The sequence below is a fragment of the Chelon labrosus genome (genome assembly GCF_963514085.1).
Source record: "Chelon labrosus genome assembly, chromosome: 16".
Lineage (NCBI taxonomy): Eukaryota > Metazoa > Chordata > Actinopteri > Mugiliformes > Mugilidae > Chelon > Chelon labrosus.
In genome coordinates, this window is record NC_140349.1 from 16,220,481 (window position 1) to 16,247,310 (window position 26,830).

At 45.8% G+C, this 26,830-nt stretch overlaps 1 protein-coding gene across 1 annotated transcript; it reads right to left on the reverse strand.

The window, feature by feature from the left end:
* Positions 1-34: 34 nt before the first annotated feature.
* On the reverse strand, positions 35-26,747 carry LOC311501104 (inactive phospholipase C-like protein 2). Its single transcript, XM_084562768.1, has 12 exons — positions 25,749-26,747; positions 15,179-15,280; positions 14,809-14,958; positions 14,458-14,618; positions 12,982-13,444; positions 11,665-12,870; positions 11,137-11,386; positions 10,742-11,028; positions 9,908-10,111; positions 8,130-8,205; positions 2,525-2,634; positions 35-2,327 (listed from the first exon to the last, which is right to left on the reverse strand). Exons 1-12 carry the CDS (start codon positions 25,950-25,952, stop codon positions 2,145-2,147), a joined length of 3,396 nt encoding a protein of 1,131 aa, XP_084418894.1. The 5' UTR covers positions 25,953-26,747; the 3' UTR covers positions 35-2,144.
* Positions 26,748-26,830: the final 83 nt, after the last annotated feature.

The window sequence follows — 26,830 nt, forward strand, 5'->3', positions numbered from 1 at the left end:
CGCAGTCATTGTCTATACGGACACATTTCAAATAATTAAATATTCCTCCTCGCCTTGAAAACGGCGTTCGGGACAACAGTCTCCGCGCTGTTCCTGTGAATGTCGATCTCCCGGGACGCCTTGACAGATCTTCCTCAGATTTGGCATAAACATCCACGCGGACTCAAGGATGAACTGATAAGAATTTGGTGATCACAGTTCTAGGCCGCTGCCGCCTCGCAAAACATATTTATAGCCATAATGGAAGAGTTAAAAAAGCTAATTATAACAACGGTCTACACAAATGTCATAATAGAATAAAATGATGATGTGATTTTATATCCACAAGGTCAATGGCAAAACTCACTGTTGTTGCTCTTAACCAGAACATATTTAAGTTATAGTTACATTTGACCCCCTGTAAAATGGGAAAGGTGTAGGAATACAACCACTTTTATACACCGTCCCCTAACAGTATATGTACCTAACCTGTTAGACTAGTCTGGACAGGCTGTCCTTGGCAGGCTTAGAAACAAGATTCTGCTTCGCTTGTTTGCCACCTTAGTGCAGCATGTTGGCATGGCAACATCAGCTAATCACCACGGCCCACAAAGTCTCAATATCGGGGAAGTTTTGAAGGAATTCGCCACAAACCAAAGTTTTTACAATTCTGACTTGATGACCATTTGAGAACTTACTCCAGGAGTCATTTAAGGTTGTATACCAATTCATCCTGTAGTTGCTGTTGCTGCACCACGGTGCTGAAGGTCCAAAGGTCGTTGGGATTCACTTTCTAGGAACAAGCATCGTCTGCACCATATTTCACGGCCTTTCATTCATGGCTAAAAATGTAAGCATCACAAACGCCATAACTCCTGGAATGATGAGGATCATGGTGCATCATTGAAAGGCTCCAGGTCAAAATGGACCTCGTACTGTGTAGGATATGATGTAAGGTACACAACATCCGTATTGAGATTGTGACTTTGATCGTAATCTTTCAGCCCGAGTGCACTGAAGCTCCAGACAGAGGCTGATTGGTCTTTTATCCAGTGCACATCACAGCAGCGCCGTACGCCTGTTTCCCCTCACATACAGCTGATGAGTGTGCCCAGCTGGCATGGCGGCACTGTGGCAACCAATGAACGCAGATCAAAGCGAGCGCCCCGCAGAGAAACGGCAACAGACACACGAGCGTCATTTAAAAACTAGTTTATTCGCATCCTGACCGCTGAGGGATTGTAACCTCTCACATACAGTAGCCGGTCGACCTCCTCTAATGCACCAGTACGCCTGGAAATGTTTTCATTCAGGATCAATAATTTACGTAAAATATTCTTTACAGCAAAAGGATAGAATTACATATTAAAATACTGTACAGTGTTTTCACACAAAGTAAGCACTTAAAACATAACAGCATCGGTTATGTTGTAAATGTCCACCTCCCTGGAGGCGAACATTTACAGTCGAGGAGTTGATCATTATGGCGGTTAACTGTGGATTTATTGGCACAGGGGTTTCAGGAAAATACAAAAATATAGAGTACTGTATGTACGAGAATGTTTAGAGGGCGAAGAGGAGACAAAGGACCTGGAGGTGATCAGATGAAGAGCAGCAATCTGGGATTAGAAAACACTGGACAGAAAGAAGACGGAGAGACACACATGGAGGCTGATCTGATCCACGAACTAATGGTAGAATGTCCACAAACAAAATGTCCTACTGCCTGATCTGATTTGAGTCCTTGCTTGATATTGCTAGAAAGCAACATCTGTGAGTCATGCGTGGAGGTGGTGGGAAACTTCCTCCTCGTCACACACAACAGAATAATGAACATTTGGTGTATTTACAGTTTAATTCAGAGCAAACAGCTGAACCTTGGCTTCGATTCTAACTACATTCATCTCACGTCCTCCTCTCGGCAGTTCATTGACTTCTGCAGCTCTAGAGCGTTCTGTGAAATGGCGCCATTTTGGAGACTTTTACATTCATCAACTCTTTACTCCTTCTTTCTTAGAGCCCGGTTACCTACTATAATACTCCAGTAGATTTATGCAAATTTCCCACTGTGGCAGACGACGAAGACACGGGAATGACATGAAAATGGTTTGTCACAGCAGCTACAATGGCAGTTTGGTTATGTCCTCTTTCCTTTGCTTGGCCATCTATGCCGAGGGTCCTCTAGAAGCCGTGGTGGGTTTGTCATCCTGGCCTCGTCGCGTTTGGGAGCGCACTCTTCTCAAGCCCACGCCCTCCTTGGTGAGGTTTCCCGTCAGAGCAGCATCGTGCACCTGCTTCATGTTCTCCTGGACTTCGGCTTTGGCACGTTTCAGCAGGTCAGCCTGGCCCTGGATGTAACGAAAGGGGGGGGGAACAGAGCGGAGGGGGAGGGAGGGCAACAGGGGAGAAGAGGGGGCAGAGGGTTCGTCGTTGAGGGAGAGAAAGATGAGCAACAAGCCAGAGGTCATAACATGATCCAATGTTCTAACCTTAAGGCTGTTTTTGAAAGTGGATGAGTGCCGTGTTGTGCGAGTGTGCCGCTGACCTTAAGGATAGTGATGTTCCAGCTGAAACTCTCCAGTGCTCGGCCGACCTTGCAACCTTTCAGCCCCTCCTTTGCTGCCAGGCTTTGCAGTTTTTCATGATATTCCATGGCTGGAGCAAAACAACACACACAACCACAGTAAGTGACTCACTTTCTGCTTGTACCTCACTTGTTTTACGGGAACACACTGCACTTCAGGGACAAAACTAGCTAATTTGGACAATTTGGCTGATGCGAAGTGACATTCTGATTTCTTAAATGTTACGCTAACGCGGCTAAGAGGGAACGTATCTGGTTAACATCTGCCTGACACCGTCGTTACTGGGAGCACAAAACATAGACAGTCATGGCTCCAAAAAAGGAATGAAACGTCTGTAAAATACTCTTATGTATAGCAGTTTGTTTCAGCGCTTCAGGTGAGTAATATCCACGTATCTACTGAGCCGTGTTAATAATAATACACTGATCAGGCATAACATTATGACCACTGACAGGAGAAATAAATAACTTTGACCATCTTGTAATAATACAGTGTTCTGCTGGGAAGCTTTTGGACCTGGCATTCATTCGGGTGGATGTTACTTAGACATGTAGCACCCACCTAAACCAGACCAGGCACCCCCACCCCATAGCAATAACACCCCTTGATGGCAGCAGGATGCAGCCTGACACAGGCACACACACAAAAACGGTTTAGGAACAACTCAAAAAACATGAAAAACAGCACAAGGTGTTGACCTGGCCTCCAAATTCATTAGATCCCAAACTGATCAAGCATCTGTGGGATGGTCCACAGAGGCCCCTACCCTCAACCCATAGGACCCAAAGGCCCCCATTAACAACATTCTGTTGCCAGACACCACAGGACACCCTCAGAAGGCCCATGTCCATTCTCTGATGAGTCACAACTGTTCTGAAGACACAAGGGAGACCTACACAATATTAGGAAGGTGGTCATAATGTTATGCCTGGTGTATGCATGTTTACTTCATCCTGTGTTAATCTGACTTTTTACCGAAGACGTGACCACATATAATTCATGAAAAACCCTGAGGCAGGCTCGGTTTTCTCGTTAAAAAAAGCCAGTGCCGCTACCTCGGAGCAGCTTCTATTAAGATGACTTACGGAAGAAAGAGATTACGGGAGCGAAATCAGCCATGAACACCGAGCGGATGTTCGTGGGTCATTTCACCCCGCATGATTGAATCAGCACCACAAACAGTGAACGGTCTTAAGGGGGTGGAGGTGAGGAACATCAATATTAGCCAGACTCATGCGGTCATTGATGTGTGCGTGTGTGTGTGTGGTCTGTAAACAATGGCTATGAATGAATCACTGTTCCTGCAGCATTCATCATTCATACTCTGAATGTCAAGCGGCATCGATGCCATGTTTCCAGTATTACAGTATTTACTGTAGCAGGAGTCCTTGGCTGTATTTCACTGCTGAAAAAGGACCTTAAAGTTCAATAGGGAAGTGTTTGTCACATGTTACCTATATTTTTCAGATGTATTTTTTTGCAGATAGCGGTGTAGTCTTCACATTCCACCTCCAAGCTCCACTCCACCACCTCTAGGAGATCCCTGAGGTGGGGTCTAACTGCCAAAGTCAGTTTTTTCCAACGCTTTAATTTCACATCACTCAAAAATGACAATTGCGGAGGAAGTGAAAACTTTCTGGACAATTGATCCAGACAACTACAAGCAGCACAGAGAGAAAAGAAAAACTAAAGAGTGGGCAACGAAGAATGCAAAGGAATGGAAAGTCTGAAAGACTGAAAAAAGTCTGAAAAAAAGATTCTTAAAGAGAGCAAGTCAGCGCCACAGAAGTCAGACCTCCGGCTGGCTCTGAGAGTGCGCGCAGTGAGTTGAGTTGTGTGTCTGGCTTCCTCCAGCCGCCCCGGGCCACTGTCCCGCTGTTACCATGGAAACCCGGAAGTGGGTTAACATGGGGCGCACATCACTGTGAGCCATCAATGAGACGTTAAACACGCCAAGTCGCGGACCACACACACACACACACACACACACACACACACACAGGGGAGTAAACAGATTGTGTGAAAGTATAATTATTTACCACTTCCTCACACATAATTCCTCTCTGTCACTAAACGTCTGCAAACATGGACACACACCTGCACACCCATACGTTGTCACCGCTCCACATTCACACACACATTCACACACACACCTACATAAGTTGCCTGAATAATAACCTTTTCCACGTGGTTGCTAGGCAACTCGAAGCCTACGTGCCAGCGTAGTATGTGTGTGTGTGTGTGTGTCTATTTCCATGTGAAACCAAGCGAAGCACGGGGAGGGGGCGACAATATTTTCGAGCCAATACTTGGATAGTGTGCACACATAGATAAACATGCACACAGAAACAGGGTCCTGACCCAGAGGACAAAATAATCTGCAGGGGCCAGCCCGTCAGAACGCAGCAGGCTTTACATTGCTTTCACTTCCTGTCCTCCGTCTGAACTGTGAGCAGTTGAGATGGGAAAGATGTGACTTTCAGTCTGATGCCGTTAAGAAACGACACGGCTGAGAGCGTCTCATGAAGAGTAAGAGTCACACTTCCAGATGAGAGGCTCAGCGCGAAACAGATCAGGGCCCAGAGGGGGTAAGCAGCTGATCAGCCGATTTCTCAGTGAGGTGAAGCCCAGAGGTCCTGTTGGTATATATGTGAATATTCCAAGTGTGTGGGGCCTCTATTTCTGAACGTTCCTCCAAAACATATTCTCTTGTGATCCACATAGCTTTCCAGCGCAGTTAACCATTTACTGAAAGAGCCTGCACCCTGTATGAATGGGAGCATCTGCACAAGATGTTTATCCTCATTCATTCACGTTTTTCTTTTAGTTTGTGAGCACGCTGGCAATAACAGCCAGGCTCTATCACTCAGTCCTCTTAGATAGTATTGATTTTGTACTACTCATGTCTGAGAGGGCGATTGGAGTTTTATTTGCGGTGATCACAGCTTTTCCGTTAAAACAACGAGTCCCGCTGAATGGTAACGGTGTGCCAGCCGAAGCGTTGAGGAAATAGTTTCAGGTAAGACATGTGAGCGAAAAAGAAATTCACACATCAGCTGAAGATCTCGTCTCTGACGAGCTGCAGCGGTTCAGCTTCTCACCTCAGTGTGAGCGTACTCTAGGGTGTGACAGAAGTGAAACGTACTTAAAACTTTCATCTAGAGGTGAAAAGTGAAACAACTGTTTTCGAGATTGGTGTTATTGTCTCTCTTTTGTTTTTCATTTAAGCAGAAAGAAAAAAGGTATCTCAAAAATAGATGAAATAAATATAGGACGCATATATCTGCACCGGTCAGGCATAACATTATGACCAGTGAAAGGAGAAGTAAATAACATTGATCATCTTGTGACAATACAATGTTCTGCTGGGAAGCTTTTGGACCTAGCATTCATTCATGTGGCTGTTACTTAGGCATGTACCACCCACCTAGATCAGACCAGGCACCCCCACCCCATAGCAATGACACTCCTTGATGGCAGCAGGATGCAACCTGACACACACCCACACAAAAACAGTTTACGAACAACTCAAAAAACATGAAAAACAACACAAGGTGTTGACCTGGCCTCCAAATTCACTGTGATCCCAAACTTATCAAGTATCTGTGGGATGATCTGCAGAGGCCCCTCCCCTCAACCCATAGGACCCAAAGGCCCCCACTAACAACATTCTGTTGCCAGACGCCACAGGACACCCTCAGAAGACCCATGTGCATTCTCCGACGAATCACAACTGTTTTGGAGGCACCTACACAATATTAGGAAGGTGGTCATAATGTTGTGGCTGATCGTACATATAAGCTACAACTAATAATAAGTGAGAAAGTAAGTGTTTTCCTAATTTAGCCCTTTAACACGCCACCACATCCTGATACTAAAGTGGATTCACTCTCTCTTCTTCCTTGGTGTTCTCGCCTTCCTCGCAGCTTCGCCTCCAGCTATCCATCACTGCCATTAATCTTCCCACAGCTTTCGCCTCCCTCTCCGTTCCTCCTCTCTACGCTGATGTAACTTCCAGACATCCATCTCTGCCACCGACCATCCCGTGGCTCCCTCGAAGTGACCTGTTTATGCGTTTCTCGCTGCCCGACCCCCTCCTCCCAAGGAAAGAGAGGTGGACCCCCGCCTTGGGATCACCTGATCACCATCTCTCGTCCGTACACACAGGAAGAGCTTTGTTCGTACGATCGGGCCTCGGGGCTCAGCTCCTTATCAGATGAACGTACTGGCAGCGGGCCCACAGCGCAGGGCTAAACTGTCGCACTTTCAAAAAACACTTCATTTACATGTGATCACACATAAAGTAAAAGATCCACGATAGAAAAAAAAAAAAAAACAGAAACAGAGTAAATCTGCAGTAAGGGGCCTCCACTGCAGTCCTATCTGCAGAACTTGATGAATATATCACACTGAGTGAAGCCATGGCCTCAGAAAAAACTAAAATAAACTCCAGCGGAGGATGCGATGAGTGGTCTGGGAGCAGAGCGGAGCAGTCTGCAAATTTATAAACAACATTCATCTCCGTCAAATATTCTATTACTCCTTTCAGTGGCCTCAGCTGAACCATCATCAAATATGATTTCTCTTTTGCGTTATCTCGAGTTCTTCCTCATTTCCTCTTTTCTAGTTGAACTTTTCTCAAGTGTGATGTTGGACAGGTTGACGAGCTTGCATTCATTTTCCACCCACAAAGCTCTTACAAAACACACAGACGCTTCAATATGCGTCGCAAGAGTTCCTTTTTAAAAACTTTTTTTCGTGACTCATCACTTGCACCAAGCCACTGTTTAACACTTCTAAATGTCGATCAAATGGTTTCACGGGTGACAACCAGAGACTGAATCGGGCTGAAGAACATGTCGGGTGTGAACTGGCGTGTTGGGGGGGGTTGTTTATCGCCACCGTGACAACAGTCTGTCTGATTAATGTCAGAGAAACCCAAGGGGCCGTGCTGAAGCAAACTGAACTCTGCCAAAGATCACAGAGATGATATCAGCGGGTCAGATAAGGTGCTCTTCCCTTAAGAGACAGAAGGAAGATTGACGACGGGAGTGGGGCCAATTTAAACCTCCTTCATCCAAAACATACAGATGAACCGCGCCAGTAAAAAGTCTCAACTAACCTTGTCTGACAGTGGTGGTGATTAGGCAAGATGGAGCTGGAGAAAAAAAAACGATGGAAAGGAAAGGGACAAGACGGAACGGATGGGAATGGGAAGGAAAGGAAGGGAAAGGGAAAGAAAAAGGCAAGAAGGAGGGGGACAAGAATAAATGGAAAGAAGAGGAAAAGGGACAAGAAAAAATGACAGGAAAGAGACAAGAGGGAAAGGGAAGGAATGAGAAGGAGAAAGACGAGAAGCAAAGGAAAGGAAAGGAAAGGAAAGGAAAGGGAAGGAAAGGGAACGGGAAGGGAAGGAGCTGATGACCAAAGCAGCCACTCCAGTGCACATAAAGCCGTTCAGAAGAGGCTGTGTGGGAGCCTCATTAAAGACACACATCATAACACACGCTCTACATAGCAGCATCTCATGTCCACACGAGCACACCAACACACACGCCTACACACCGGTTGTCTGTATGTGCAGGATCTTGTCGTAGAGTCCATCAGAGAACTCCATCACGGCTCTGCTCGCCTGGACCATCTGCAGACAGGGAAACACTCGTTAAAACACACACAGCTGTAGCGCACCAAGAACGTATTCGACATCTCGAAGAACGCTACAAACTATCACATCATATAAAAAGTTAAAGGTGCAAAAAGATTGATGTATGTTGTTTCCTGTTCCGCATACGCTGGTCGTAAAAATGTGGAAATTGTCAAACAGAGTTCCCTCGGCAGGCAAGTACACGTACACAGATGCATGCATGCCAAAGCACACAGAGTGGGTAATGCGACTGCTCTTTTAAAGTAATGACCGCACAAAAACGCACACGCACACAAGGGGATAACACGAGAAGCGTCTGCCTGATTAATTCTGCACCTCCTCTCACAAACCCTGCTGGGACTTGACCCCTCTTTGGGAAAAAAATAAAAAATGCCATTCAACAAATAAGGGATTAACTACAGAACGCTACCATGACACACATACACTCATTCCAATTTCCTGCCTCTGCTGTTTTGCCTCTCTCTTGAGGCGTCAGGATTGAGGTGTGGAATCCATTTAGCCGAACAGGATCCAAATCTATGCTAATGGTATTCGGCACCGACGTGAGCTTTTTATTCCACTCTGGAAGCAGAGGTGACTGAACATGTGCGCAAAGAGTCGCAAGCAAACACACGTGCACAGTCTTACTTACATGCTAATGTCCAAAAATGCTAACGCCATAGGTCTACATCGATGCAAAGCATTGATTTGTTGCTAAAGTGTCACAGGTGATAAGACAAAACCTTAATCGTAACTCCACCACAGGGTGCAGACCTGTCCGTTTTTCATTCACATACCCTCACACACATGCCCTCTGGATGGTGCTGCTAAATTGGCAATTCATACTGACTGTCCATCATCCCGCTCATGGGATTCCCGGGGAATATCTAATGCGAAACACGAGCAGGCACACTTTGGGCAAATATCAATTTAGAAAATATTGCAGCTGCCAGAGAGACGGTTAAAAAAAAACAAAAAACTGCGATTCCACTGCAGCCGTGCAAAGCCCACTTATGCTGGACAGCCACAGTCGAACAAGGCGCAGGGGGAAAAGAGGAGGCAGGAGCTGATTAATGAGCGAAAGAAGGAACGGGGGAGGACGATGAAAGATGGAGACGAGACACCAAAGGGAAATATATTGAAAGTGAGATATGAAAGCGAGGACGTTGATATTGCATTTTTGCAGTGACAGAAGGAGTCGAACAAACCAAACGAACACACTGTTTCACTCCCCCTTATTGACTGACTGTCTGGACTAACAATTGACCCCTCTGTCCCCTTTTTTTTCCCTCTCGTCCTCTTTCTTTCTTTCTATGTTTGTGTTTATATCCACGGGGGAGTTTTTCTTCGATGGCTGGTTTTATTTTGGGACACCGTTACATAAATTAAATCTGTTAAATAACTGTCTCCGTGGTCAGCGAGAGTTTTATTTGGGTGGAAACACGCGGTGGATTCGGGCCAAGGTGAGGATGCCGCCAATGTGTTTATGGGACTTGTTATGGCCAGAATAAATGGGAGATGTTGTGCGCTGCATAACAATGAGCTCTCACTTTGTGTTTCTGAACAAGCCGGCCAGAAGATGGGGGGAGGCGAGTGAGCGATTCTGTTGCCTTGTGTTCTTCCCTTCCTTAAAGTGAATTTCAGATTTATGAGCCACTCCTTTACCTCGGCGCGAAACTGTCAACACTTCCTTCCTCACCGTTTCATAGGTAGCGACAACTCGGCGAAGGACGTCGGGCAAGGGCCCCTGAGCCTCCAGGGTGGGGTAGTCGTCCTGAAGCACAAACAGCAGCAAAGGCGTCCCCTCTGGTCCTGACACTCCGGAGCTCAGAGCTAGCACACACTGCATGAGGTTAGCCACGGCCGACACCCCGCACAGCTCCCTGAACACTGCTACCGAGTTCTGTAGAAAAAACAAAAGGGAGGATTCACAAATTAGATCTGTTTATCTAAACTTAAATTAATCTTTCCTCCTCTTTCTTTCCTTTTTTCGTGTTTTTTTTTTGGACAGAAGGACACCAAGTAAAATCAGTTCTCCAGATTCCATTGATATCCATTGATTTGCTTTCAATCTCCGTCATACGCACAAATACACACAGGTAATCATAACCGACTCCTGAAAACAGGACCATTCGTCTTTCCTCTTGGCTATTGATTTCTCTCCTGCAGTTGTGCTGTAGAAGTAGTTTGGAAGAAACCAAGACACTTCAACACTCTCATCACACTGACAGAACATATAATTACAGTTTTATTGCTGCAGGGTGACTCAAGCACCCACAGACCAAATTGCAGCCTGGCACATAAAGGTTAGCTCAGCTATTAACAAAAAAGGAACGTGAGGATACTGCCAGTCTTCAGCTTTGTCCTTTGTAACTATTAAAGGTTGCAAAAAATATAGCTGTAATCGTCAGTCAGCGTCATTAAAGGTAAAAGATTAAACTGACTAATTGTTGTTGCACTACAATCCAACAGCATCACATTATCACATATGACAAAAGATAAAAGTATCAAGCGCTAACAAACTCTTCTTCACCTGCACGTTCCCCCTCAGATCAGTGGCTTCTCTCAGCAGAGGAGCAGCCATCTTGAAAATGTCATCCACAGAGCGAAGACCTAAGTCCCTCAGAGCCGTATAGTCCCTCCCCTTCCGGGCCTTTCGTACTGAGAGACCCCTTTTGTGAGGCTTTCCCCCTCCTCTCCGATTGGTGAGGGCCACATGGACGAATAGCTTGGCGTGCGGTAGGTCCTCCCCCGTGAGAGACTGGAGGGGTACATGTCTGTAGCCAGGCAGGAGGCACTCCAGAGGTATCGTATACTGACCTGCAGCGGTAAGGAAATCGCATTTCGGGTTCGATGAATTTGAAAGCAATAGGTGATCAACGTGTCAGCAAAACAATGCAACGACTGAAAACCCTCACACCCACTCACCTATAAATTCATCCCCGATGTAGTCGTCATCCAGCACCACAAAGCGAACCATGGCAAGCTCAGGCAAGTTGATCTGGAACTCAAAGCTCTCATCGAAGACGGGGTTGTCCCCATTCTGGGTCACAGTCCTGGTGCGACGCTCCGTGCAGTCAGCTGGGATGCCATGGATCTCCACATACACATACGGGTCCACCACATCCCCTTTGGCGCCAGCACCTCTGGGCTTGGGCAAGTTCTGGCCGCTTATCACCTGGGAGAAGGAGGACAGTTACTCATGATGATTTTAATTTAATGCAACTTTGGTCTTGCATTTTGCAGTTTTAACTTCATGAGTCAGGATAATATTATTCTATCCCAAATAATGCTGACGTCCAGGAACTAGACAACAGTATTGCATGGTAACAAATAAGCATTCAAACTGGATCTGTAGTTCCCAATGATAGCACAAACATCTAAGACCCAAGTTCTAATGAACTGAATTATTCTAGTGGACATATTTCTTGTGGTCTACACATTATTCCACCGCACCTTCACATGGAGCAGCTGTGGAGTTACACCAGGCACCGTGTCTCTGGTGTCACCACTGAAATAAGACACCTCCTGCCGCATGATGGCCGGCCGCAAAACGTATCCACAGTTCCCATTCTGCCTAAACCAGGCTGTGTTCAGGTCCATCATCAGTCCTGCCGTCTGAAAATTCATTGCCACAATCTGGCAGCCGCACTTCCACAGGTCCTGGGGGTTCATGTTGTTGGAGTCGATACGCATGGGGCTGGGGTACACTCGTGACAGGAAATGTTTGTTGTGGTTGACAAAGTCGCCGGGGCTCTCACTAGCCAGACGCAAAGCCAAAGACTCGTGGAAGGAACACAGTTCCCAAGGTTTTTGGCTTTTGGATGATGTTGCAAAGTCAATGAAGCGGACGGAGTGGCAAAGAGTTACTAAGTCAGAGAGACCCTTCAACAGTTGGAAACGTTTGGGAGGAAGTTGAGGAGGATTAGACTGAGGGAAAATTTTCTGCATCACTTCCTTCTCACTTGCACCAGATGTCCCTCCACTATTAGCTGCTTTTAATCGTTGACATACCTCTGCTCCTTCATCTTCTTCACTTACCTCCCCATCCTCCCCATCAGAAGCTGGCCCCAACTTTTTACCCTTTAGTAGGATTCGATGCCTCAGAGCATTTGGCGATGGAAGATACAAGGCCCCTTCCTCTGGTACGTCTGTGTACAACCACTCTCCTAATATCTTCACAAGATGTTGCAGCATCACTTTCTGCTGATGAACTGAACAGTGGTTTTCAATACAAAGAATTACGGGATACTCTGATGCCACAAATGCAAACCTCCCGATTGCATCTAACACACAACGCAGGGCCAGCGGAGGGGACAGGTTGTGTCCGGTGCACACCACTGGCTCCCCATCAGGGCCATCCCAAACGTCCAGCTCCACACATCGGCAGCCCATCTTGAGGGCGCGGATGTAGCCCGAGATATCAGAGGGACCTCGAAACTGGTCCTCGATGAGGTAGGTGTTGTGGGAGGAGTTGATGTAGTAGTGTGACAGCGGCTGGGACATGTCTTGGCACAAGATGTGATGCTCCCGGTCAAAGATGTGGCACTCAGCTGAAGTGAGGTAGCTGGTGAAGCCGTCCAGTGACAGGTATCCTCGCTGCTGTCCCTCCTCCGATGGCTCATGGGACTGGATGAGTTTCAGACTGGTTTCCTCGCTCACCTAGAGTACAGAGTGAGAGAGGACAATTGAGAGAACAAGAGAATTACATTTGTAACCATGTAACCCCGACTTGTTTTCTGACTGTATGTGTGATGCACTTGTGTTACCCACTTGAGCCATGCCCTGCTCAGCCTCGATGAACCTCATCAGGTCTTTGGCGTCCAAGTACTCCTTGTTGCTAGAGAACTGCACCAACAGGAAGTAAATCTCTGGGCGTGTGCAAAAGTCGTGAAAGACGTCAATGAAATCTTCCTTGGTGACTCGGTCATTTCTTCCAGGTGGCTTTTTGGTTTCACTGTGGTTTCCAGATCCATTACCTATTGCTAGCCCGCACGACTTCTCCCTGACTCTTTGAAGCTCTTTAAACCTTTGCTCCACTTTGTTGCTGCTCACACCAGGGTTCGCATTTTGTATTAACTTTACGGCTGACTGCAAGCGAATCCCTTCCGCGATGTTTTCCTGTCTGTCGACATCAGCAGCAGAGGAGAACAGCTGTTCCAGCCAGCACAGACGAAGGCTGTCCTGACTGCTGGCGAGCATGTCGAGGGCATGTTTCCCATACTGCATCAGATACCTAGAGGCAGAATAGAGAAGAATGGACAGGGGCCGATTAAGTAGGGCAGAATATTTTAGTCATAACACTGCATCACAAAAGCTTTCCATTTTCATTTCAGGCCTTTTGCACAGTGCCTGAAATATAAAATAACTGCAGAGCAGCGGACTCAGTTTAAAGTCAAATCACGTTTTATATCAGAGCCCTTCATAACAAAAAGGACTCAAAGGACTACACAAAGAAATCAACCCACAAAAATCAGACTGCTTAGCTCAGTACAATCAATACTGGGGAAAAAGCTAAGACATAACATATATTGTTGGGCTGATGTGAAGACCTTCCCAACCTTGCCTGCACGACCGAACATTAGTTCAACCACAAATGAAATCTGTCATTTCTTGTTCACCTTCATGTCGGTCAGGAAACCAATGAAGACTGTTTGTCCTATGAAATAAAACTGACCCGACTGAAACGTTGATGTGATGTAGTATATATGTCAGACTTAACCAATGTATATAAATGATGGATGTAGCCACAAAGTCTGAAAAGTGCAATATCACTCATGGTCGCCAGGTAATGGGTCCAGAATGTCTCTGGCTCCAAAAGACTCCCATTCAAAAATCCTCAATGTCTCTCACAAAAGTTATTGTTGTTTATCATTTGCTAAATTCATTGTGCAGTGTGCTTTTGCTACTCTTCCTTGTCCAAATATGGCCACTTCTGGTTCAGAAACAACATGGTGGAGGTTAAATTGCCAAACATGAGACTTCAAAAGGGGTCCACAAACCAATGGGCAACATCACTGTGGCCAATCCATACAAGAAGTCCTCTGGCGCATTTAGGAACCAGCACCTCTACGTAAGTGTTGTTTTGCAACTTTAAATGAGAAAGAACATATTGCCTGACAGCTGATCATCATACATTCATTCTCCTGACTGCCCTGCTACAGTGTCACAAAGGAACTGAAGTTTTAAACCAAAACATTTGTCTAACATAATTTCTGAGACTTCTGCAAGTCCTTCGTTGTGTCATACCTCAGGCCCGTAACCCAAATGTTTGCCACTTCTGCAGAGTTAGCCACCAGGTCCAAGGTTTCATATGTCTCTCCATAGATGATTGAGAATGCACAGTCCTCTGAAATCTGCTCGTAAACCCCACTGGTGCGGAAAGTCTCTGTGTTACGGCCTGTCCGTACCTGGAATTCGAGACCGTGAAAGAGCTACGTCACATACAGTACAAACAAATGATCTGTTGTCTTCCATATGGCTCAGGGTTGTAAATCTTTTTCTTTCCAGTGAATTAGACTTAAAGACTCATAGAGGTTTTTCATTAAGCCAAAGCCAGGGAGGGTTGATATGGGAAATTCTTTCTCCCTGGACACTGACCTCACGAATAGCACTGAGTGAGATCCGAGCTTTGTCTGACTCCTTCTTGGACGGCTCCCAACACAGAGCCTGCAGGCCTGCATCAAGTAGGTAGTAACGCTGGTAAACGCGAGAGTTGGGTCGGATTTTCTTGAGCTCACTCCCCTCAACCTGGAAACAACATATAGATGAAGTTGTCACGCTCAGACTTTCAGTGTGAGAGTTCAGTCCACCTCACTTCTGAACAAACAAGCTCTACAGAAAGTCTGACAGGCTCAAAGGCCTTTGATCTACCAGAAACCCTTGATGCGTCTACGGTCCATTAAATATTTCATGTTCAGGTATGTAAAGCTAATGTTTTATGGGAAGGGTCAGGCGGCAGCTAACCCACCATGGAATGGATGCAGTCAGCAGCACTGCTGATCTTCTTCTCTGACAGACTGCTGCTGAAGGACACTGTCTTCTTCCTCTCCCGCCCAGCACGTGATCCATCCTGAAAAGCAGGGAGGGAAGGATGAGATGATGGGCCAGACAAAAAGAGGAGGATGGGGTGTAATAATAATTCAAAACAGCGACATGCAGACAGTGATCCTGTGAAGACCATTCATTGCTAAGGCATGACAAATATTTTCCCAGTCCAGAATGGATCTGAAAGGATTAAAAGGAATATCATCTTATATAACTATACATGAATACAGATTATTTTGTCTACCACATAGAACGTCCTCCTCCTAATCTGTTGTTTTTCCTGATACAATGCTAAAAGCCTTTGCTTGCCCTTGCCCTTTCACTATTACACCATTAATCATACCTGACTAGACTGAGGCAGCAGGCTGCAGCATTCTAATTCTGCCCCTCCACAATGACACTGGCGGACCCAATCAGTTTAACCGAGCGCACCATCAGGGCTCATCCATCTGATTTAATGGCCGATCAGATGTCACCCCCACAAAGTACCCCACGCTAAAAGATAAAAACATATACGTGGGCAAAGTTATTCAGTTACGGATATAATAGCCCTGATACAATCAAATCAAAGACTTCATTGAGGCTAATCTTGGGCAGGATAAGCAGGATAACATAATTACAGCTGATTCAATTGTGAAGTGGAGGGACAGACAAAGCGAACACACACATACTCAGCATACTGGTGTCCTGTATCGCAAGTAAGAAGACAAATACTAATGGTGGAAAAATGCAAAATTTTATGTAACTCGTTATAAATTTGATCATAATCAATGTGCAAGTATTCCGTGAGAGGCTATTGGAATAACCAATACCATCTATAATGTCCAACAGTTTTGTTTCAGTTAATTTATTGTTTAATGCATGTCCTTCACAACAACTTCTTTTAAGGCTAAGGTCTCTCTTAAAGGGGAACCATTGTTTTTTACAACCTGAACTTTATTTCTGGCATAAAATACGATCGTGTTGTGTGTCCTTGTGTGTAACTTTTGTGTAATTTGCAGTCGTTCGGGAGATAATTAGATCAGTGTATATCCATATAATGGGAGTGACTGGGGCACCGAAACACAGCCTCTAAATAACGCATTATCTGCCGCGAAACTTGTTCATTTCACCAATATTTTGTTATCGTAAGCTAGTGCTATTCCCCATTGAGTCTGGAGTTACCTGTTATCATCATCCGGGGTCTGTAGATTGACCTACAGATCCCGGATGATGTCTTCTGACCTGGATGATGTCATCTCTGAGCGGCATGCACACCCGCAATGGTCGGTTTGTTTACCTGTAATTTGCTACTGCTAGTTTTTTGCAACATGGCTGAATATTTTTCCGATTCTGAGGTTGTGGACGAACCATAGCAGTAGCAAATTACAGGTAAACAAGCAGACCGTTGCGGGTGCGCATGACGCTCAGAGATGACATCATCCAGGTCAGAAGACATCATCCGGAGTCTGTAGGTCAATCTACAGACCCCGGATGATGATAACAGGTAACTCCAGACTCAATGGGGAATAGCACTAGCTTACGATAACAAAATATTGGTGAAATGAACGAGTTTCGTGGCAGATACTGCATTATTTACAGGCTGTGTTTCGGTGCCCCAGTCACTCCCACTATATGGATATACGCTGATCTAATTATCTCCCGACTGACTACAAATTACACAAAAGTTATATGGGTGAGTAAACGATCGTATTTTATGCCAGAAATAAGGTCCAGGTTGTAAAAAACACTAGTTCCCCTTTAAGAATGAATGTAGAGAAAAGCACACAATTTTCACATTTGAGAAGTTGGAACCCGTACATACTCATGCTAGAAAGAACTGCAGAGTTTATTTTTATAATTATTGACCTAATCAGTTTAATTTAACTCAAAAAACTATATAATAAAAAAGGGATGTAACACATAACCTACAATATCATATTCTGTTTCTGGAAGTTGTTTTGATACTGCAAAATAAATCAAAGCAAAAATGTGTGCACATAAATTTATCACTGGAAGACCAAACCCAGCAGCCTGTTGCTTTGAGGCTGACGAACACACAATATTTTTACCTTTTCAATTTGTTTTGGAGAGTTATAGTCCATTTGATCGCCAGTGAACTAACATTATCATGTTTGCAGCGAACATCTGTGAAAACTGACGAGTGGCTGATTAATCTCCACTCATCAGCATAACTCCATTCAAGTAGGACTTCACATGAACCTCTTGAGCTCTTGTGTCTTTTATGAGAGAAGAGAGGAGGGAACCCTGCATACAAAAGAAATCTGGGGGATATGAAAGGAAAGCAGAGATAACAGAGAAAGAGACCCGAGCTGTGTTTCATCTAAAGAATATGAATGAACACGTGAAAGAAGAAGGGAGGTGTAATTCACAGAGCCTCGGATGGAAGGGAGGCCGCCTGACCGTCGCAAATCCTTCCAAATCAATCGGCTCATTAGGAGGGAGAAGTGTTTCCAATCGCAAGTTTTTTGAGCCCGTGTGATGAGAGTGCTCTAAAAATAACCCCCGGTGCCTTAGGGCTTGATGGAGGGAGTGAGAGGAGAGGAGGCTGCATGGACAAGACCATCTTCCAATCTTATTCTGAACACGGCAGGAAGAGGAAGAAACGATGGAATCGCGTCGGATTTAGCACCTTAGGAAGGATACAACGATGCAAGCATTCTGTTAACGCAATAAAACACTGACTTGTAATTGAGCTAATCGATTTTTATGTTCTCATTAAAAACCTGCCTCTTCTGGAGTGCTTCACCTCGATGTGTATCTCCAACAGAAAGACTCAGACGGAGCTGCACCACAGCAGCAGGGAGAGCAGCGTATCAGGAACAAATGTCCCATTATAACAATTTGAATTTTTTTTTTATTTTTTTTTTTAAATAAAGCTCATGGGAAATTCCCACGTGACCCAAAACGAGGCACGACGTGGACAGATACAGACAGATGCACCTGCACATCTGCACAGTAGTGTACAGTCGCACAATATCATTCACCTCTTCCTTTCATGCAGTGTAGTGACAGGCAGAGGAGATTAATGCCGGCCTCAATCTATATCTCTTCCTGTGTGTGTGACATTGCCGGTAATGGTCCCTCTGTGGCTATATCAGCAGCCATCTCTGTGCACACATTACCCAGTTAGGACTGCACATAAATAACATCATCTCCAGAGACGTATGCGCACTACGTGACAAGGAAGAGACGTTTCATTCCTGATTAATGGACACGCAATAGGTAGAAAATCCTATTGAAGAAATGGACATGTTCCCTTAAAAACTAATAAGGCTCATATGGTGTGCAACTGTCACAAGCCGTGTTTGAAGGGGAAGGGGGGCTCCAGGACTCTTTCTGAGGCATGCTCAGTCGCCGGGATTCAATTATCTCGCGTGTGGAAGCTGTCTTGCATGTTCACCTCTGTTGGCCTACGGCATAAATTACTGACTTAGAGAGAGACAGAGTTCAAACACACAGCCAAACAGCACTGACGTCACCGTGGGCTCTCAATAAATTATCCTGACAAGATAAAACTGGAGGTTACCCATGTCCCCGTCGAGTGGATAAACACCTGGAAGAAATTGCAAACATAAATGTATTGATTTTTCCCAGAAAAAAAACAAAAAAAAAACCAAACAGATCAGAGCGTATGGACGCATGCACATAGGAAAACAAATTCAGCCTCCATCCCACGATAAGATTCAATTTCTGTGTAATCGCCTGTACTGTACGGCTCCGTCACAAAAGTCCTAGCTTGTTTTCTCACGGAAAGAAAGATGAGCCTCTAAAACCGCCGCCGCGCTTCAAAACAGGAAGCAGCCTATCAGGCCGTCACAGAGAGTTTCCTGTGGCTCCACTGAGAGCTGAGTGAAGTGACAGCACAGGAGACAAAGACAGAATGAAAAGAAAGAAAAAGAAAATCTTGCGTGAAGCCCTCGTCACTCTTGCAACGCTACGGGTTATTTTTAGGTTCGACAGTGGGCCCAGAGTGTTGAACATTCAGCGCTATCCATGCAGATAAACGTGCTTTCTTTGTTAAAGCAACCTGTTGAATATCTCAGGAATCAGGCGATTTAAATATCATGCAAAGATACGTTTCTGGTGGTAGCTTAAACAAACTAAACCTTAAAGGGCCGTACACACAGGAAGCGAGTAGCAGCACAGCAGCAACAAGAGACCACCGACTTTGCCGATGTGGTGTGGGCAGGCACTGAGCTTAACTAACCTCAAGTCTGAGGCGATGTGACTGTAATGTTTGATGGAGCTGACTGACATATCACTCAAACGATAACCGTAAGGAAACACTGTCCGCAGCTTTCGGTTCAGATCACCGAATTTGCTATGCTAATGGCAGGCTAAGAGCGTCGGGTGCACCCAGGGTGGCATCGTCGACGTCTTTTCTTTCAAATAAAAAGTGGGGACGACAAAAAGGGATGGCTCTGTCCGTACAACAGCAATATTTTCATGCTTTGCTTGTTTCACTCAGAAATATTCAGAGTGGGAAATAAACAAGAGGGTTATCGTGGCAAGCAGAGCCGGGGAATGTCAACTAGCAACCAACTGTCAGCAACAAAGCGACGGGAGAGAAGCAAATCCATTTGTACGTGGATGGGGCATAATTTTGTAGCGGTAGAGGATGATGTGGTTAAAGTGTTGACCAATATGCCAATTTACAAATCCAGCACACGTGGAGCAACTTTAACATTTACTTGGAGCTTCATTTCTATACACCTGATGAATCATTTTAGCTCTGTTTTTGGTCTCCAACAACACCCGAAGGTAACTTTCTCTTCGTCTTTGGTACTGAACAGATAATAAACAGTGATTTTTAAAAGCAAATTTTTGTTGCAGGTTTCGGTGCCCCAGTCATTTTTGTGACTGGGGCACCGAAACCTCTAAATAACGCATTGTCTGCCATGGAACTCGTTCATTTCACCAACATTTTGTTATGATACGCTAGTGCTATTCCCCGCTGAGTCCGGAGTTAGCTATTATCATCATCTGGGGTCTGTAGATTGACCTACAGACCCCAGATGATGTCTTCTGACCTGCACGATGTCATCTCTGAGCACTGCACGCACGCGCGAAGGTCGGCTTGTTTACCTGTAATGTGCTAACAGGTAACTCCGGACTCAACGGGGAATAGCATTCGCGTACAATGACAAAATATTGGTGAAATGAACGAGTTTCGTGGCAGATAATGCGTTATTTAGAGGCTGTGTTTCGGTGCCCCAGTCACTCCCACTATATGGATATACGCTGATCTAAATATCTCCCGACTGACTACAAATGACACAAAAGTTATATGGGTGAGTAAACGATAGTATGTTATGCCAGAAATAAGGTTCAGGTTGTAAAAAACAGTAGTTCCCCTTTAAGGAGCTTTAATTAAAGTTCAGATAATATAAAAATGTCTAAAAATCAATCAGAAAATTTAGATTTTTTTTAAAGGACATTTTTAGGCTGACATTTCATTTGTTGGAAATGTACAAAAGATTATGGCGGATACATTCGGATGATTGTGTGACTATGAGATTACCGATGTTCCTGTTAGGACATGGACGTTGACTGAACAGATGGACAAATACGGGGATGGATGGAGAGTGAGAGAGACGAGGGAGAGACTGGGAGGCAGAACACATTAGATTAGAGGAGGAGGACACGCAAGATGCCAGAGCGACATCACAGAAAGTTCAAACTGGAGAGAGGAAAGAGATAAAACAGATAAAGCTGCAGTGGAGGAAGCATGAAGGGGAATAAATAAACATGCTCTCTGGCTGATTGCTGTCTATCATTAGAACGGACGACCACGGAGCCCCTGAGCTTGGTATTCTCCTGCAGGCCCTAGAACAGCCTTGCGCCTTCATTAGCCGCCTTACATGCATGGTGTGATGTATGAGAGCGCGGATGAATGCAACAAGCTTGTATAACTAATTACGGCTCCTCCGAGTCAGCAGAATGAAGATGTGGGTCGTTAGTGGGCGTCGTCTTTGATCCGTTAATTAAGACAGAAAGAGAAAGATGAATGGTTGCTAGGTGAGAGGAAATACAGAATAGAGGGCTGAAGATTGGATGGGAACAGTCTTGTCTGGCCTTGTGTGTTTGACAGCACATGATGGATGCTTAATGGCATTGTTTATTCCAAGAGCCTCTCACCCTGGAGCGCCACACCACCAGGAGGGTTGGAGAGTGATTTACTGAGAAATCTGGGATGTATCGTTGTGTAAAGAAGGCCTCCAGAAAGAACGCAAGGGACATCTATTGGAACGTCGTTGGAAATGAATCATTTGAAAACAACACAAGTTAACATGAGCTAAGCTGATTAACTTAAACGCACGCACACGCCTTATATGGCAGCGTACTTCCAGCCAAACACTCCGGGTCACCACACAAGGTACCGGCTGTTATACTGCAGGTAACCATAGCAACAACAGGGATGCTTTATGTTACCTGCTAATTCTCACTGATGTCACGGACCTAAGGTTAATCAGGTGACACACAATCTAAAATAAGTCTTCTTTCTTTCCATACTTAGAAAACAACGAACTGTAAAATTTTCACACACGGACTATAACAGTGTCGTCATGTGTATTTTTGGCAGGTGTGAGATTTTAATATGCAGTTTCACACGATCAGCCACAACATTAAAACCACCGACAGGAGAAGTAAATAACATTGACCATCTTCTGACAACACAATGTTCTGCTGGGAAACTTTTAGACCTTGCATTCATGTGGATGTTACTAAGACATGTGCCACCCACCTAGACCAGACCAGGTGTACCCAGCAGGATGCAGCCTGACACAGGAACACACACAAAAATGGTTTAGGAACAACTCAAAAAACATGAAAAAAAAGCACAAGGTGTTGACCTGGCCTCCAAATTCACTAGATCCCAAACTGTTCAAGTATCTGTGGGCCGATCCACAGGGGCCCCTCGCCTCAACCCATAGAACCCAAAGGCCCCCACTAACAACATTGTGTTGCCACCACGCAACACAGGACACCCTCGGAAGGCCCATGTCCATTCTCTGATGAGTCACAGCTGTTTTGGAGACACAAGGGAGACCTACACAGTGTTAATAATGTTATGCCTGATCGGTGTATTTAGCATACCTGCAGTGTTTTCAATAGAGATGTTCTCTCTCTCTATTTGTGACAGCCCTCTCTGGTTGTTCTCAAATTGGCCAGTCCTTAAAATATTTGTCGGCTACAGCACAAATTATGACTAATGTTCGGCAAACTATGTCATGACCACATACTGTGTGCTGGGCGGAGTTTGCGTGACCGTGTGGTTTTGAAAGAACCCAGGAGAGTGGAGACGAAGAGTCACGTGGTCAAGTCAGTGTCAGCGCCTCAGTGCATGGGAATGATGTTCACAACAGAGAATGTGGTGAGCGTTCGCAGTAACTCAACTGCCCACTCCGACTATAAACCTCTGCTCTTGTGGCGAGCAGAGCAACAGATGCTCTTTTGCGCTTTAAACCTTTGAAGTCCCATGTGCGCGCGTGCACACATACACACACGCACACAATCAAGCACACACGCCACACAAAACGAAACAAGTAAAAGGTTGACTTGAAAAGGTCATCTTGTCATTGAGCTAACCACAATTCCAGCTGACGGACGTCACAGATGCATTTACCGAAGATAGCGCTAAACAGACTTAAACTGAGCATCATCTGCGAGCACCAAGGCAGCGTTCAGAGTGCGGTGTGAGGTTTTCTCATGGCTCGCTAACAACGTCGCCGCAACGTCAGACACCCACGCGTGCACGCACTATACATACATACCACTGCACATGCGTGGGTGGATGCTATGAATGTAGAATGTATATGTGGAGCAATCACCAGCTCAGCTCTGAGCTCGAGTTGTATTTCCAGTGGCTGCATCACAGTGAGTGAGACGGTTAATCCACTGCCTGTGCTGTGCTGTGCCGTGCCGTGCAGGGTCATGCTCGTGCAGTCTAAAGTGGTTTAAAGCAGGCTAAAGATGTTGATTTGAACTGCAGGAGGCGCTCAAGGCTGCTCTGACTAAAACAACTATCCTCCCCAGCTGTGTACTGCTGCCTCCGGCTAACGCTGCTTCCTCAGTCTGAAAAACACACGCAAACATACTCTATATGCACACACTCATTAGACACTGGTTTAGGTGCAAAACACAAACAAGTACATGCATCTGTTACGCATAGGGATCATTTGAAATGTTTAAGATGTTTAAGATGTTTAAGTGTAAGAATGCATGAACCGAGATAATCGATGAACTGTGTTGGGTTACGTAAGTCTGCGTAGTTCTTCTTGGTTAATAAAGAGCTGAGGTTATACGTGTGTGCACACACTCATACATAAACCATGGATCATTTTTTCCCCCTTTGCCTTATAGCGTTTTTTTTGGGCACAAGCGAGAGGAGAACTTGAAAGCAGATATTTGTTGCCGTGTTTTATGAGAAGGCAGGTCCGTGCATGTGTGTGGCTGAATGTGTGTGTGCATTAGAAACTAGCTGATGGCTATCTACATCAAGATGAACTTGAGAAAGGCATAAACTCGGAGGCCTCCGTCGCACATGTGAGGGCGAGACGGAATAAATGAGAGCAGACAGACAGTATTATACTGATGGAATACAATTAGGGGCACTCTCATTAATCCAAGAGGGAAGGAGGGAACACACACACACGCACGCACACAAAACGCTGGGCTAAAATCCTTGACTCCTGTCTGGAATGTCAAGCTTCCTGTTTATCTGCCTACATACCGCGCAGACTCCTATTGTGCGTAATCTTTAGCAAACAGAAACACATGACGCCGCGCTGACAGGTGATTCATAACTTATTGGTTCTTGGACTGAGCTCGATCTATGGAGATCCTCGAAAGTTTGTGGTTCAAAACTTGATGGTGAACACACAGACATGTCTGCACAGCTGTGCTAAAACGTCTACTGGAGGCACTGGAACACACATCACCCAGGCGAGCTAAATGCAAAGGAAGCATGTGAGGCGTACGCTGGGAAAGTGTGTTTTCCCACACTGTCCTGCATTGCCACCACAAACAGTACAATTAGTAAGGCTGACGTCCTGTGGCCGTTCAAACGCAGCGCCACACATCGCTCGCCTCCTGAGCTATTTGACGCCGGAATGAGACGACCGGAACGTTCAGCAGGCAAGCACAGTGTGTTTAATTCCTCTGCCTCAAGCTGGCCGCACTGTGGAAACCAACAGAAGCCAGACAGGAGCAGGCCTGTGTGTGGGCAAGGAGGTGAGAAACATTTGTCTGTTTGTGTCTTTCAGTAAAAAAAAAAGGTGGCCCGTGGAGAAAGTGGCTTGTCATCACCAACTGCTCATGACTTAATAGCAATATTGCAACACGAACCCTGCGAGGAAATTGGCCAAGCGGCCGGCTTCCTGTCTTGTGGGAGAGGGAGCCAATCGAGCTCGGGTGATGGCACGTTGGAATAATCATGTTTTTGCAGACAGGCAGCTCTGGAGACAAGCAGCAACTAGAGATCAATGTAAGACCTCCCACATGGCTTAAGGCCGAAACCATAAAAGGTAAACTTCAGGGGATGAGTTATTGAGCGTGTGTTATTGATGTGGCATTGTTTTAAATGCAGCTGCAAACCAGTATGAATTGTGAATGGCATCAGTGTCAGGGGATGTGTGACTTTTGCTCTGCTCTGCCGAGTGTGGGCACTGGGGTTAACTGGACAGGAGTACATTCAACTGTGAGCCACACAGGCTGGAGTGAATGCAATTTCTCATTCTAATCAAAGACAACTGCAGGTGGGTTCACTCCTCCTCCTCCTCTTCCTCCTCCTCCTCCTCCTCGTCTTCCTCTCTCTAGCTGAGGGAGTGCTAATAAGTGGCATCGCCTGCTGTAGTCTGGCAAAAACGAAACCACACACATCAACCCTGCGTGATGCACACGAGCACACGAGTTTCGCTTTTTTTTTTTTTTTTTTTTTTTTTTACGCTTGGTTTCAAATCGTAAGGCAAACTGGCTGTCGCCTCCAGCGCGACACGCCTGATGTGCTTCTCGCAAACTGCCTCCTCTCCACATTTCCACAACAGCACGTCCAAATGAGGTGAGATGAGGTGACTGATTATTCCGCCGCCTGACACAGTCCCAGATGGAGAGGAAGATGACAGAAGGCAGTGCAGCAGCGTATATACCAACAACAGTTTGTTTTCAAGGTGCAGGTTGATTATAACCAGCAGTGTTGTGGGCAGCTGTGTGTGTGTGTGTGTGATAAGTGCCCACATCTCTCCTGTCTGTGGTGGTTTTATTTAGACTCTATCTTATGGTGTTTCGTTCAGATTAACATCCCTGCAGGGTTTGCACTATTGATGTGTAATTCAAGTGATTGAAGTATCATAATATATCTTGTGTGGCCCAGTTGCAGGGTTTGGGGCTCTGCTCTGGACTTGCAACAGTTTGCACGCATTTGTATTGCACGAGTGTGTTCCTCTTTATGTTAAAGGCAAGATGAGCGGCTGATGGACATGGTGCCCTACCTTGATGAGACTGCTGCGTCGAGGGATTGGCTTCGCACTCGTGTTCTCCCACGTCGGGGACTCACAGCTGGATTCGCTTTGGACCCTCTTGACGGTGTCTGACACGCTGCAGTTTCCGTTTGACACGGGCTCCCCTCGGTGCGTCTCCACGCTCATTCCGGCTCCTGGACCGACGGCGTTCTTGCTCTCTCCAAATTCGGCCATGGTGACACTTTCGGGAAAAAAAATAAAAAATAAAAAAAAAGAAATCTTTCAGTTCTGTCGAAAGCAGCGGAGCTCCAGAAGCAACAGCGCTGCACACTGACACAGACGTGCCATCGTGTGGAGTGAACGGTCGGCTACCGTGCGTCAAGACACGAAACTTTCTCTCTCTCTCTCTCTGTGCGTCTCTCTCCCTCTCTTTCACAACGAGGGGGTTGGGTGCAGGAGGGGGAGACAGCTGAGCGACAGCAGTGAGCGACACACCTTCCAGATCTTCGCCGCTAGTGCTTCTTCTCTTCTACATCTCATCGACAGCTGGATGTGCGCTTGCGTTCAGGAAATTTTACACGCCGCGGAGCTCGTCTGCTCCTCCTCCTTCTCCTCCTCCTCCAACTCAACCGTCGCGGTTTCCGCAGACTGTAAATCGTCATTGCACCGTGCCACAGAGTTATAAAAACCAAGATGGGTTTTACATTTTTAGTCAGCTCCTATACCTGTCGCCTACCCCTCGCGGTTTCGCTTCCGGGCTTCATCCAGAGGCCGCCGGGTTTCCGTGCGCTTCAGCAGGCTGATAAAGTCATCATCTGTCAGCGGTCTGTTATGGATGGGTGGTTTTACAAGAACGAAGCGCACATCTACCCCTATAAACGGGCTGTGGTCCAAGTCATTTCAGTGGCAGGGCCTTCAGGTCTGCACAGTTATCACCCCTCATTAAAAAGAATACTTTCAGGTTGCCAGGTTGAGGAAAAACTCCTGTGACTGTCATTTCACCAACCTGTTGCAACAACCTGTTAACTCTAAAACTCTGCGTCAGTGGCTCACTGATTGTCAATCAAGATCACTGAAGCATTTATAAAGCCACTACAACTTACAAATCTTTT

What these genes read in the sequence shown, in the direction of transcription:
- LOC311501104 (XM_084562768.1), bottom strand. Translation starts at nt 25,952, where the DNA reads ATGGCCGAATTTGGAGAGAGCAAGAACGCCGTCGGTCCAGGAGCCGGA. An exon ending in CACTCAGTGCTATTCGTGAG is followed by an intron (nt 14,619 to 14,808) that starts GTCAGTGTCCAG and finishes CTCGAATTCCAG; the next exon opens with GTACGGACAGGCCGTAACAC. An exon ending in CATCGGGGATGAATTTATAG is followed by an intron (nt 11,029 to 11,136) that starts GTGAGTGGGTGT and finishes TTACCGCTGCAG; the next exon opens with GTCAGTATACGATACCTCTG.